The 14,934-nt window shown below is 41.5% G+C and overlaps 1 protein-coding gene across 4 annotated transcripts in view; it reads right to left on the reverse strand.

The window, feature by feature from the left end:
• The window catches only part of prkdc (protein kinase, DNA-activated, catalytic subunit), a 283,563-nt gene that overhangs the window by 83,100 nt on the left and 185,529 nt on the right, over positions 1-14,934 (reverse strand). For all 4 annotated transcript variants that reach the window (XM_068031803.1, XM_068031802.1, XM_068031801.1 and 1 more), the window contains exons 55-62: positions 12,996-13,169; positions 7,486-7,584; positions 7,128-7,338; positions 6,056-6,245; positions 4,605-4,814; positions 2,421-2,533; positions 1,076-1,207; positions 210-389 (exon numbers count right to left, since the gene is read on the reverse strand). In XM_068031803.1, coding sequence (XP_067887904.1) covers positions 210-389; positions 1,076-1,207; positions 2,421-2,533; positions 4,605-4,814; positions 6,056-6,245; positions 7,128-7,338; positions 7,486-7,584; positions 12,996-13,169 — 1,309 coding nt within the window. The remainder of the gene's footprint in view (positions 1-209; positions 390-1,075; positions 1,208-2,420; positions 2,534-4,604; positions 4,815-6,055; positions 6,246-7,127; positions 7,339-7,485; positions 7,585-12,995; positions 13,170-14,934) is intronic.

Raw genomic sequence — 14,934 nt, forward strand, 5'->3', positions numbered from 1 at the left:
TACAGCTTCTAACTCTATTACTGTAATAATCATTTTAAGAAGGTTTATAAATTTAACAGCTGTGATTCAAACTTTTGACAGCAGCATACCAATAAAGGCTCATTACAATTAATTTGATTGACAGCAGCTACACCTTCCCAAAACAGATCTCAAAATTGTAATCAGTAAATTAATAAATTGTAATTATATTAAGCAGCAGCTTTCCTTACCTGAATACAGGTCACAAATGGTGGAAAACACAAAGTTGTACTACTAAGCAAACAATTAAAATGTTTCATGAGCTGTTTTCCGATGTCACTCATTTCAGCAGCCGTTTTAGATTTCTTCACTTCTTCCAGAATTCCAGAAAATAGAGCACTGAAAAGTTGTTTAGCAAGTGAATGGTCTTTCTGCAAAACAATGACAAATTCTGGTATAATTTCTGTAACTATCACCTGAGAATTCACTCTGCAACAAGACTTAGCAAAGAGCTGCTACAAATAGCACTGCTTAAAGATTTTGAAAGTCAAAGACTCATTTACATTGTGCCCCCTCCACCTCAAATGGAAAGTCAATAGTAGGGTACAACACTGCCCAGAAGGCTGGGTCTGACTGATCTTGTTCTACTTGAATTTTTATGATGAATTAGAACTGAAAACCCTCTGTTCAATAATCTTCCAGAATTGTTACAACAATCCCCGGCAGTCTTCACCATTTTGCTGGTTATTTACCACTTTTTTTTTAACCTTAAGTGTAACTCATAACACCTAGATTGCAGTCACTGAAGTAGCTTTGACAAGAGCCAACTCAAAATTTTTCAACCCAAGTTATGCTGAAGACAAAAAGCTTTAACAAGTAATTTATCATTTCTGTGCAGAGCTTTATTTGAGGTGTACACAGTGGGAGTAAATATTAAAGTCAAAAAGTATTCTATACATCCAAATAAAAGCATTGCAAAGTTACTGTACACGTTGCAGGTGAATGGTAAAGACATAGAAAAATAAATTTGCCAAAAGAAAGCCAGCAAGTATTTGTCAGAAAATATAGAATTATTTAGATCAAAAGGCTAAGGTTGTTGTTGATTTTATTTACAAACCTGAGCTAGAGCCTGCAATGGGGCAATCAAGCTGCTGAATTTGATTTGAATGTCAGGCAGATCTCCAACACGGTAACATCTGTAAAGAGTAACCTGTGCATCACGTTTCATCTTCTGTTCAGTTTTCATTTCCTGAGAAAAGATCAAGTAATATTGAATGCATCTAGCCTGCTCATTTGCGATACCTTCTCGTTTGCCATACCTTCTCAAGGGCAATTAGGGATGGGCAATAAATGCTGTCCTAGCCAGCAATGCACACACCCCATGAATGTGGGTTAATTTGTTTTTTATTCGATCATCGAAGTCTATATTTACCCATTACAAAGGCAAATGGACTCGTCAGGGTTTACTATAATAAAGTAGCAACTTTCCAGTGAAGCAAAGACTAAACATCCATGACTACAATTAGAAGCATGCTTTTTAACCCAGGGAGGGTGCTTTAATAACAAAAGTACTCAGTACCCTCTCATTTTTTCTTCATTTTCAAAAACTTTAAATGAAATTGTTCTCATCAATATGTGATGAATACCTTACTGCATTTGTATGAAGTTCCTATGCAATATTTAAATGCATTTGCCAACTCATTTACTTTAAATGATTACCAAAAACATTAAAAAGCATAGAGGAATTTTATATGAATGCAGTAATGCATTTATTACAAATATTGCTGTGACTAATTTCAGCTCCTCAGAGTCACATTTTCAGCAAGGTGTAACAGTATCTGGAACAAAAAGCCTAACCCAGAAACTGTTAAATTTCTCTTTGCTTAGTAGCAGAAAAATAAAGATGGCACTGTCATCCAATAAAAGACATGACCAGTCAACACTGGGACCCTGCTCTGGCACACCAAAAATGGCAACACCAGCAGAGGCTTGGCACTTGCGATCTGGTTATTTTTCCAAAATATTCTTGACGAGTTACAAGAAATTTGTATCTGGACATGAGGGAATCATCCCACATGAGAGAAACTTGAAGAGCAATAAGTTATGGAAGGTGATGCTTTAGAGCTCATAGATGTAAACTACAAGGCTCAAAAAAGAATTACCTGAAATGAAGCCCATTGCTGACAAAATATATAAGTCCATAGTTTCAACAGTTGTCCTGGCTTAACCAGGTATTGTTTGTTGCACTATAATATATTAGATTGTCCCAGTATATAATGTTTGTTTAAAAAGAATAACCCTATTTCTGAGTTCATCCTATGATGGAGAAAGTGGTGCCTACAGACACTATGAGGGGACAGCAGTGAAGTAAACACATGTTTTGGTAACACATTGCCTAGAGGTTGACAATTTTAAATACTATTTCTGCTGAAGCACTTTCAAAAAATGTTAAGTAGAATTACCTTTGCCAGATGCTTTTCCTGAATGCTCCTTCTGGCAAAGATTAGGTTTTCTTTCTCTCGATCTTTGAGGAATCGCCGCCTTAGGCGTAGGATGTCTGCCCTCTGGTCAGCTACTGTTATAGTGCATAAAAACATGACAGTCACCCATAGCATTGCTCACAACCTAAACACTGTATGTGCCTTCCTGGTGCTTCTGTTTCCCCCCACTCCTAAATTCTGTGTCCCCTCATCTCATTCTACTTGTTTTGCACTCCTTTTGTATTCTTGAATAGGAACAGGAGTTCAGCCTGTTGAGCTTATTCTGTCATTCAATGAGATCACGGCTGATCTGTATCTTAATTCCATCCACCTGACTTGGCTCGAAAGCACAGCTTTAGTTTTCACATGCATGCTGACAACACCCAACTCTAACTCACCACCACCTCTCTCAACTCCTCTGTTTCTAAACCATCAGACTGCTTATCTGACAACCCTGTACTAGATGAGAAAAAATTTCCTCCAATTAAATACTGGGAAGACTGACGTCATCGTTTGCAGTCCCTCCTCCAAACTCCGTTCCCTAGCTACTGACTCCATTCCTCTTCCTGGCAATAGTCTGAGATTAAGACAGACTATTCACAACCTTGGTGTCATATTTGCCCAAAGATGGGCTTCTGACCTCATATGCGCACGATCACTAAGACCGCCTATTTCCATTTCCGTAACATCGCCCGACTTCGCCCTGTCTCAGCTCATCTGCTGCTGAAATTCTCATTCATGCCTTCGTTACCTCCAGATTTGACTATCCCAACACACTCCTGGCTGGTCTCCCACATTCTACTCTCCATAAACTTGAGGCTATACAAATCTTTGCTCCTCGCCCCTCCCTGTTTCTGTAATCTCCTTCAGCCCCACAACTCTCCCTTCCGAAGAAGGGTCACTGACCCGAAACTCTGCTTCTCTTTCCACAGATGCTGCCAGACCTGCTGAGTGGTTCCAGCATTTCTTGTTTTTATTTCAGATTTCCAGCATCCGCAGTATTTTGCTTTTATCTCCCAGGTATCTGTATTGTGGCCTCTTGTGCATCCCTGATTTTAATCGCTTCGCCGTTTGGTGGCCGGCCCTTCAGTTGCCCAAGCCCCAAGTTCTCGAATACCCTTTCTACTCCTCGCCGTCTCTCCACCTCGCTTTCCTCCTGTCAGACATTCCTTAAAACCTATCCTCATTGATCAAGCTCCTTATGTCTCCTTATATGGCTTGATGTCATATTTTGAATTATAATGCTCCTGTGAAGTGCCTTGGGACATTTTATTACACTAAAGGTGCTATATAAATTTAAGTTATTGTTCTAATATGGTATTTCTCAATTTGTCTCCCAGAACATTCCTTAATTTTTTCTCCCATCAGTTTCCTCTTCTGTACATATTCCACCATGTCCATATGTAGTTTTATTGATTAAAAAGTTGTAAAAGGTTAAGACAGACAGCAACGTGTACTTGGTCAGAGGTAGAATCTGGGCCAGGCAGGGTGAGATGAATCAGTGAGTCAGAAAACCAGACTGTTGGAGCTTTAGCCAGGGAGAGAACTTGGGAAAGAAAGCCAGGGTCTGACATGAGAGTAGATCGTGGACCCAATCACAACCTTGTACACAAGGCTGCATGGCCTTCTAGTTGACATCATGGTGGACCAATAATCATGTTATGGGGCTGCTGAAACACTCATGGTTGAGAGGAAATGGCCTGGTGAAGGCTGCAGGGACATGGAGCCCAAAGGTGATGAGAGGGCATATTTGAAGCTACAAAGAATGAAAAAAGTGTGAGGAAGGAGTTTGGTTTAAAGCTGAAGCAGATTGGAGAAGAGGATATCCCAAAGGCCAAGGCTGGAAGGGAAGGGACCTGCGCTCAGTACTTCCCTATGGGTAGGATATGCAACTATGTTGCAGTGGTGCCCCTAAATATTATTATTGAGCTGAAAATGAAGAAATTAGTTTGTCAATTAATGATTTATGAACAAAACAAAACAGTTTCATTCTGAAGAACCCGGAAGATGTACCTGTGACCATTGGCGTTCAATTCACAACAAAAAAACTTATAACTATTGCTGTTGTGTTCTCTAATTCACAACTGGATACAGCGATGGGTGATCCTTTGAAGTATTCAGTTCAGTAACTATTATTACAAAAATACTAAATGTAACTAAGAATACCTTTTGTTTTACCGTTGACTTCATCTCCTGGCAGAGCAAGTCTCTTTTTGCCAAAGTCTGGACCAATAGGTTTCATTGCTGCTCTCTGTGGCCTCTCACTCCGTTTAGAATACACAAGTAACAAAGAGGAGAGTGATTCTGAGGATGGAAGGGAGTATTCCGCAAAAGTGTCCAAAGTGCTCCCTGTCAACCAATTAAAATTCCGTGCACCTAGAAAGCGACATCAAATATAAACAAAAAGATAATAGTCACCTTTTACATTTAGAATATTATTTGTCCGACAAATCTAGACATTTGTCAAACAGCATTCCGCTATCGGCAATTTAGGAACTCAGATAAGAACACAAGAAACTGGAGCAGGAGTCGGCCATTTGGCCCTTTGAGCCTGCTCTAACATTCAATAAAATCATGGCTGATCATCTAACTCAGCTGCTCCTTCCTGCACTGTCCCAATATCCCTTAATTCCTTTAGTAACCAAAAATCTTTCGATCTCTGTTTTCAATATGCTCATCAACTGAGCATCCACAGCCCTGTCAACTAGAGGATTCCAAAGATCCACAACACTTTGAGTGAAGAAATTTCTCATCTTAGTCCTAAATAGCCGACCCCTTGTTCTGAGACTGTGACCCCCTAAGCTCTAGATTCCTCAGCCAAGGGAAACAACTTCCCAGAATCTACCCTAATAAGCCCCTTAGGAATTTTATACGTTTCAATGAGATCACCTGTCATTCTTCTAAATGCTAGAAAATATATACCTAATCTACTCAATCTCTCCTCTTAGGACAATCCCCTCATCCCAGAATCAGCCCAATGAACCTTTGTTGCACACTCTCAGAGGCAAAAATATCCTTCCTTAGGTGAGAAGAACAAACTGTCGACATTATCCCAAAAGTTGATAACTTTCGGAGGGTCTGTTGGGGGTCAAATTAAAATATAAGAAGTCAAGTTAAAAAGGCATTGGGATATGAGACTTACTAACACTCAGTCAATTGGACTACTATAGTCTCAGTTTTTAGGTAGGCTGATATCCTGGAAAGGTGGAAATTTGTTGCCTATCCTTTAGCTTCCCTGAGAAGGTAGGCTGCGAGACTTCGGAGTGAGTCTTTGGTGATTTCAGAAGACAGTTAAGAGTCAACCATGTTGGAATGGGACTGGAGTCGTACATAGGCCAGACTGGATAAGGACGGTAGCTTTCCAACCCTTCCATCAAGAACATTAATGAACAAATTGGGTTTTCACAACAGTGTGAAAACTGCACGTTCGCTTTTACTGATACCATCGTTATATTTCCAATTTTTTTTTAAATTGCATTCAAATTCTCAAACTGCTAAGATTTGAAGTTGCTTTCTCTGGATTATTAGTCCAGTAACATAACCGGTACACTACCACACCCTAGGATAAAATGTCTTATAAATAGGCCACCACAGATTAAAGATAGAGTTGCACTTACCAGGATTCTGAGTTGGTGTAAACTCATAATGGGTTAGGGTGGCCCTAATTTGGCCACCTATTGACCTTTGACCCGTCGCAGATGCTTCTTGTGATGGTCTTCTAATACTGCCCTGTGTAGCTTGAGTTTCCACAAACAATGGAGTAAGAATTCTACTACGTTGATGCCAACTTGAATCAATACTATAATCCTAAAAAAAGGTGCAGATTGTAGAACAATGAGCGAAATACAATAACATTTTGCAAAATGTGATAAATGTTAAACTTGAACTCAATTCCTCTACGGCTCTGCAGCTATGGATTATTTTAAAGTAGTTTTTAAAAAATAAAGGGCAGAAGCTGGAGAAGCAAATATATATCAACCTTTTATATATATATATATATATATATATATATATACAGCCCCGACAAACAAATTTCTCTGCAGCACCTGTGGAAGAGCCTGTCACTCCAGAATTGGCCTTTATAGCCACTCCAGGCGCTGCTTCACAAACCACTGACCACCTCCAGGCGCATATCCATTGTCTCTCGAGATAAGGAGGCCCAAAGATATATATATATATGTAGTGAGATCAGCTGTAGAACATCTGTAAGCATGCAATAAAAGGCATTAACTCAATTATAACAGCAGGTTTTATAATGAGCTCCAGGAAGGTGTGCAATGGCCCGCTGAGCTCCTCTGGCTAAACAGGATGTTTTGTAACTTTCATTGCAAGGTGATAGTAAGAAATGCAAAAATCAAGTTGAACCCAGGAAATCGGGCCAGACTTGATGTATGAAAAATCTAATCAAATCTCATCACAAAAAAGTGATCTTGTTGATTAGCAGTATGCAAATGAAAAATGGAGGATAATTAATCCAGCCTTGCCTGCATCATTCATATGCAATTATAAAAAAAATTAGAAATTTATATTTTAGATCAGAGCTTAGGAAAATAAGTGAACTGTTAAGCCTATGCATTTTGTTGTAATAATAATGCATTTGCAGTCTTCAAAAGGTTAAATTACATCTGAATCTACAAAAACACAGATGAAAAGCTAAACTAGCATAGCAAACAAGCTTCGTGTATCTACCTGAAATTTGCATTCAGAGAGGGGATATTCAAACATCTCGCGGTTATAGTCAGGGCTGCGACTGGTCATTTCAAGTAACACATTGGTGGCTATGCTGAGGTACTGGGTCTCTATCTTGTTGCAATACAATGATCCAAGAATGGCCATCATTCTGTCCAGGGTGCCAGTTGGAAGTCTATTTTCATGACTCCAGAAGTTTCTAACATACAGTCTGAATAGAAAGCACATCAAAAATCTTTTTAAAAATCCCTATTTCAAATGTAATCAATGTCAACTGACAGCATTCTACAGGAACTGTGAATGTTTATGAATGACCCGCTCTTGGCAACATTTAACAAGTTAATGATTGGTTACATACTGTAGTGCAGGATTTTCATCTGTCAGTCCCTGAAGTAATGTATCTGTTGCTGCCAGGTATATTCCTTTAGAGTCAGGATCACACTGACTCTCTGGGTCTCTGCAGAGAGGGAAGGTGATTGACTACATTTGTTTGAAAAAAACATTAATAAATCAAACACGGCTGACTTTCTGCAGAATAAACTTGGGAACAATATTTCTTAGCTAATAATAGTGTTTCCATTCACTTTTGAACATACTGGATTCAAACTGATCAACTGATATTTTTGTCTGAAGCCTCATGTACAAGCTTTCTGACACGTGTAGTCTTATTTTGGTTTCTTGATTAGTGCAGAGCAAAAAGACAATGAGAAATGGCCATTCGGCACATCAAACCTGCCCATTTTATACTGTAACCCACCCAGCCCGAGCATCCAACAGCACTTTCAAGATTTTTTTTGTATTAACTCTGTTTTGAATCTACTTTTCATTAATTAAAACTTATGTCATTTCAAACTTATATCATTCCTCTTTCTCTCCTTGAGCTTCTCTAATCGTTCCCGATAGTTCAATTCCTTTCAGGAGGCAGAGAGAAGACAGGAAGGCCAGTTAGCCTGACAGCAGGTATTGGGGAAAATGCTGAAATATATTAAGGAAGTCTTAACAATGCACTTTGAAAATCATAGCATGATCAGAGTCAACATGGTTTTAGGAAGGAAAATTGTGTTTGACAAATTTATTAGAGTTTTTTCAGGATGTAACGAGCAGAGTAGCTAAAGGGGAGCCAGTAAATGTAGTATACTTGGATTTCCAAAAGGCATTTAATAAAGTGTCACACATAAAGGACAATAGGCAAGATAAGGGCTCATGGAGTTGGGGGTAATATATCAGCATGGATGGAGGATTGATTAACGGGCAGGAAGCAGAGCGTATAAACGGGGCATTTTCAAGTTGGCAGGCTGTAACTAGTGCAGTGCCGCAAGGATTAGTGCTGGTGCCTCAGCTATTTATAATCTATAGTAATGACTGAGACAAAGAGAGTGAGAGTAATGTATCCAAGTTTTCTGACGTTACAGAGCTGGTGGGAATGTAAGCTGTGAGGAGGACACAAAGGGCTGGATTCTCATTAGAGGCGGGAAACAGCAGCCTTTTTTCTATTGACACAAATTCAATACATGTATTTTTATTACATATGCAAATTATGCATTCTACCAGAGACACGTGGCAATTTGCCAAGTATTTGGATTTCGAAATGCTGAATTTTGGTCTTGCGGCTCCCAATAGTTTTTATTTTAGGCAATTTTTTTTTTTAAAAAAGGCTCTTCAGGTTAAAAAAAAAGGTTGCCTCCTGCCCTAGAATATTGATGGTGAGGGACTCAACAACAGCAATGCCGCTGTATATCAAGGGGAGGTGGTTAGATTTTCTCTTCTTGGACATGGTCACAACCTGGCACTTAACATTCATACCACACATCCACCCAAGCATGAATATTGTCCAGGTCTTGCTGCATGCAGGCACAGAACTGCTTTATTAACTAAGAAATTGCGAATGAAACTAAACACTGTACAATCATCAGCAAACATCTCCACATCTGACCTCATGTTGCAGGGAAGGCCATTGATGAAGCATCTGAAGATGGTTGGGCCAAGGACACTGCCCCGAAGAACTCCTGCAGCAATATCCTGGGGCTGAGATGATTGGCCTCCAACAACCACAACCATCTTCCTTTGTGCTAGGTATTACTCCAACCAATGAAGTTTCCCTGCTGATTCCCATCGACTTAAGTTTTACAAGTGCTCTTTGGTGCCACACTCAGTCAAATGCTCTCTTAAAGTTAAAGGCAGTCATTCTCAACTTACCTCTGGAATTCTGCCCTTTTGTTCATGTTTGGACCAAGGCAGTAATGAAGTCACTGTCTAATCTATTCAAGCTACAACCTCTCCCTCCACTTTTATATCTGTCGGGACTACAGATCTCCCTCGAGTCAGAAAATAATCGTGAACCAGAGAAAGAACTTCTGATAGTGCAAGAGTCACTTCCAGACTCCACCAGTACCTGCACTATGCTTTCTTACTTGCCACCTTTTCACACCATTCTGCCAGACCTTGTTTCCTGCCCATCATCCTGAACATTCAGGCAATATTTAAACTTCTCAGTAGGACACAGAAAGTTAGTGTGCAGGTAGAGCAAGCAAATAGGAATGCAAATAGCATGTTGGCCTTTATTGCAAGGGGATTGGAGTACAAGATTAAAGCAGTCTTTCTACAATTATACAGGACTTTGGTGAGACCACATCTGGAGTACTGTGTGTAGTTTTGGTCTCCTGCTTTAAGGAAGAATATACTTGCATTGGAGGCAGTACAACGAAGGTTCACTAGATTGGTCCCTGGAATGAGAGGATTGTCCCTTGAGAGGTCTGAGTAAAATGTGCCTATGTTCTCTAGAGTTTTAGAAGAATGAGAGGTGATCTCATTGAAACTTACAAGATTCTGAAGGGGCTTGACAGAGTAGACAAAGAAACTGTTCCTGCTGGCTGGGAAACTAAAACGTGGGGCACAGCCTCAGGATAAGAGATAAGGAGAAATTTCTTCACTCAAAAGATTGTGAATCTTTGTAATCCTCTACCTCAGAGGGTAGTGGATGCTCTATCGTTGAACATATTTAAGGCTGAGATAGACAGATTTTTGGTAGCTCAGGGAATCAAGGGATAGGGGGAGCAGACAGTGGAGCTGAAAGCCAAGATCAGCCATGATCATATTGAATGGCGGAGCAGGCTCGATGGGTCTTATGGTCTAGTCCTGCTTCTATTTCTTATGTTCTTTTCTTGCACGTCACACAATTGCTGCATCCCTTTCTTCACAGGACCCCTCTGCAATATATTCAAGTACCCATTTTGGGCAACTGGCCTGTGGATGTGATAGCTCTGTCCTGTGTGTCATGATCACTCACATTGCCACTATCTAGCCCTTGATCTACTGTATTCTGTTCCTCAGGATCCTCATCACTAAACACAAGAGCATTTGAGGGACAAGGTGCCTCATTTATTTCTATCAGCTGCTCACAGTCTGAGATTTTGTAATTAATCCCAATTAATTATGAGGAATGAACCTTAACAGTTTGATTTTTATGTTTGATAAGTACCGTCTTACCATCATGACCTATTACCTTACCAGGGCTTTCCATTCCCTATGACGCTCTCTTTTATATACTAAATCTGAATTGAACTCAGTCTCTGATAATCTTATACGATGCCTTAGTGCTCTATGAATTTTCTCTGAAACCTCAGCCTTGATAAAAGCCCATTCCCCTGTATACAAAGCATTCAAATGTGCAGAACAAATGGAACTAATTGGTGCACCTTCTAGAGCAGGAGGACTATTACAAAGAACAGAAGGCAATTTTGGATTTTGCCCATAGACTAATTAATAAGGCCTATTTCCTCCAACCATCTGGAGTGAATTTCTTTGCATGAACTGCCCAAGGGCAGCTGTCACCTGCACTCTGGTTCATCAGTTAATATTTTATGCAGCATTTCAACGATCACAGCATAATGTCTTTCATAAATACCACTGCTAAAGGGACCATCAGCTGCGGTATTCATGATGATACTCAGATTTTTACACATGGCTTTAAACTCGTAATTAGCAAATTCCCCTCCATTATCAGTCAGAACTTTGCTGGTCTCTGAAGTCCAGTCCCTATCCATTTCTCCATGATATTGTCTTTAATAACCCATTTGTCCTTACTAAACACCATCGTAGAAAGACTAAATCTGGTTGTGAGGTCTATAAAATGTAGCATGAAAATATTTCTGTCTTTGTCCCATACCTTTAGTTTCATAGCACCTATCTTGTTAAAGTCACATGCCAATGGAAGGCTTACAATAGGACGTCCTCAGAATTATTTTTTGAAAAACAGATTTCACTCTTCTCACCAATCTCTTCTAATAACCTTGTGTACTCTTCATCAACCACACCTGCATCTTTTAGCAGGATTTGTAACGATTGACAAGTAAAGAAAATTGTCTATATAACTTTCAGGCAATTTGTTTTATTTCCTCCCTTATTCGTATCACCTGATGCCATTAATACTGCTTAATACTCTGATGAGAAACATCAGGTTTTAAGGGTATACAATAATGTCCTGACTGGGTACACTGATTTTCCAAAAATAATTGTCTCCATGCCCAGGTTCATTTGTGCCTTTTTCATAGATGGTTTACTTAACAGTATAGGTATCTCTGGAAAGAGAAGCAGAGTTAACGTTTCGGGTCAGTGACCCTTCTTCGGACCCTTCCGAAGAAGGGTCACTGACCCGAAACGTTAACTCTGCTTCTCTTTCCACAGATGCTGCCAGACCTGCTGAGTGAATCCAGCATTTCTTGTTTTTGTTTCAGATTTCCAGCATCCGCAGTATTTTGCTTTTATTTTAGTATAGGTATCTCACTGGACACTACATATAAAACAGCTCACTCCTCATTTAATAGCATACATTGCATAAAATTGAAAAATTGTAATTTTTGTGATTTTATTCTATCCTTCATGTCTAACAGTTCTTCATTAATTTTCTTCACTTGTTTTAGTACATATAGGCGAGTCGAAGAGACTTAGCAGTTGGCAGGAAAAAAGACAGAGGCGGAAGGGGAGAGCCAACTGTGCAACAGCCCCGACAAACAAATTTCTCTGCAGCACCTGTGGAAGAGCCTGTCACTCCAGAATTGGCCTTTATAGCCACTCCAGGTGCTGCTTCACAAACCACTGACCACCTCCAGGCGCTTATCCATTGTCTCTCGAGATAAGGAGGCCAAAGAAGTGGATATTATATGATACAAGGGGAAGGTGAAACTACAACTCTCAAAATGCATCTTTCAGAGAGTTTGTTCGCAAGAGCTGGAATTCATCGAACTAGATGAAGGTTTTTTTTAACAGCATGTCTTGCAAAGTAATGGTCATGGAACTGTAAAGTTGCATAGATCCACAGGAGCAGGATGAAAATTACAAATACAATGGCTCATCTTTTCCTCTCTCACACATGTCAAAGGTAGCAAAAGATCACACACAAAATGTTAACAAAAGATGGAAATTTCCAAGCCTAGCACAGATGCAGAACTCAAGCTGCAGGTCCAGAGAGAGGAGCAGGTCTAGCTGGAAGAAACTTCTTTCAGACTTTCCTACTGTTAAATGACCAATTGTATAGGTAAGTTCCGTGAACATTTCAGCATTTTTTTTTTACGACTTTGTTGTACAAATGTGTTTTTTTTTGCTGTATATGCTGACTTGAGTGGGAAAAGAATGCAAAATGGATACAAACTAGAAAAAAAACTATCATATCAAAAAACAAAATAACACATTTAAGTGCAGTTTGCCAATCAATAATTTAGTGGTAAAAACACAATATGCAAAAAATTGAAGAAAAATAAAAAAATAATTAAGTGCAACAAATCTCAATCAGCTCCTTCAGTCAATTCAGTTCGCAACAATAAATGGGCTGAAGTACCACTGTAAAGATGAATGATGTTATTAATTCCATACCTGTAATTGTCATATGTCCACATCAGGATATCATACATTCTCTCTCGGCAAATGGGAGATGGATGAGAAATGAAGGTGGTCACTGAACTAAACAGCTCTTTCAGTTCTGTTGACTTCATTTTGGCCATAATCTTATACACTATGTCCAAAGAAACCCTCTGGCGTTCTTCATCGCTGATAAGAAGAGAATGATTAGAGTTTGCATTATTTTTATCCAAATAACTATCCTTCGCTGTCAACCCAGGCTATATCAGCAGACAATTCAATAACGGGGGGACACCTCGGCCAAACTCAAAACGTCGCCACTAAATGTCATTTGGTAATCATTAGGGCCACAAAACCAGCTAATTTCCTAACTCTCCTCTAGCAATGTAGAGTTCCTATACCTGCCATGGATGAGATCAGCTAGTTCAGCACAGACTGGATATCCACACTATCACCTACGTGGCTTAGATCAGTTTCATCCTGGGTGGTGCATTTACCATCAAGCTATCAAGACACTCCAGCAATATTTTTCAAACAATGACCCTGTGACCATCATAAATCGAAGGCTGTGTTTGCTGACAGTGCCACCACTAGGTGGTGCTGCAATTGCACATGTGCAAATGCAGCCCTCTGCCACTAAAACATCACAGTCTGCAACGTCAGGCAGCTGCCAGGATTAAAGATGGCGCTGCTCAAATAATCACATGATGGGAACCTAAACACACGGCAGCACACAATGGCCGGAAGGGAGGGAGCGAGCGACCGGGAGGGGGGGGGGGGGGGGGAGGGGCGGTGAGCGAGCAGGCGGGCGGCGGGGGGGGAGAGGGCACCCGCCACCAGCAAGGTCTTCAGCTGCGCTCTCACCGCAACTGCTCTCTACCCGCTCCCCAGACCCCCTCTCTCTCCCCGCTCCCCCCACCCCTGCTCTATCCGGCTCGGATCCCCACCATCTGCCCGCGTTATGCGATGGCGTCAATTGCGCATGCCCCAACCCCATCTGCACCAGATTCCACCCCCCCTCCCCCCCCCTTTACCCCCCTTCCACCCCCCCCCACCCCCGTCCCCTTCCCTGCTCCACCCTCCCAGCTCACCCCCTCACAACCCCCCCCAGCCCGCCCCCCCCCCCGCACCATCTTCACCCCGCACCCCCTTCCCCTGCACCCCCCCCCCACCCCCTCCCTCTACCCCTCCCCCTTGCATCCCCTCCTCCCACCGGCACCATCCTACACCTGTGTAGGGGCCCCAACAACCCCACTGCCTTGTGGGCGTCTCGGGAGAGACCAAGGCTAAGGGAGTAAACCCTAACAGAAAATCCGGAGCGGAACCCCGTAGGCGGTCATGTGTCACCTTTGGCATGTTTCCGGCAGTTCCTGCAGCCATACTGGTGCCAAACGTCGTGTCCTGCACTCCTTTGGACCCCACCAGAAAGGCCGAGAGGGGGGTTTTGACGACTGGGCAACTCTCAACCTCCATAAATTTGCCCAGGCATGCGCCATGGAGAGGTCACTCCATAGTTGCCTCACAGCGACTGAAACAACACGGAAGGCAGCAGTTACGGGTTATAAGTCCAGATAAATTGGCGTAGAAACTGGGCGCCACGGGTTGCCTTTGGGAGAGGTCATTGCACCTCACTGGACAGCTACCGCCCGCCTCAAACCGGGCAGCCCCCGGTCAATAAGGTTCTGTCCCGCCACAGTCTGCCTGCTTCAATGGGTGCTTGGAGCTCAGGGTCATTGCCCGAAAGGTGGACTGATACACCGCACCAAACAACATGAAAAAAGGAAAGAAGGTACCAGCCCTTCGCTTTGCAAGCTGGAACGTCAGAACTATGTGTCCTGGCCTGTCGGAAGACCTTACACAAATCAACGATTCTCGGAAGACCGCCATCATTAACAACGAGCTCAGTAGACTCAATGTGGACATTGCAGCACTTCAGGAGACTCGCCTCCCCGCG

The sequence above is a fragment of the Heterodontus francisci genome, chromosome 5 (assembly GCF_036365525.1).
Source record: "Heterodontus francisci isolate sHetFra1 chromosome 5, sHetFra1.hap1, whole genome shotgun sequence".
In the NCBI taxonomy this organism is placed as follows: Eukaryota; Metazoa; Chordata; class Chondrichthyes; order Heterodontiformes; family Heterodontidae; genus Heterodontus; species Heterodontus francisci.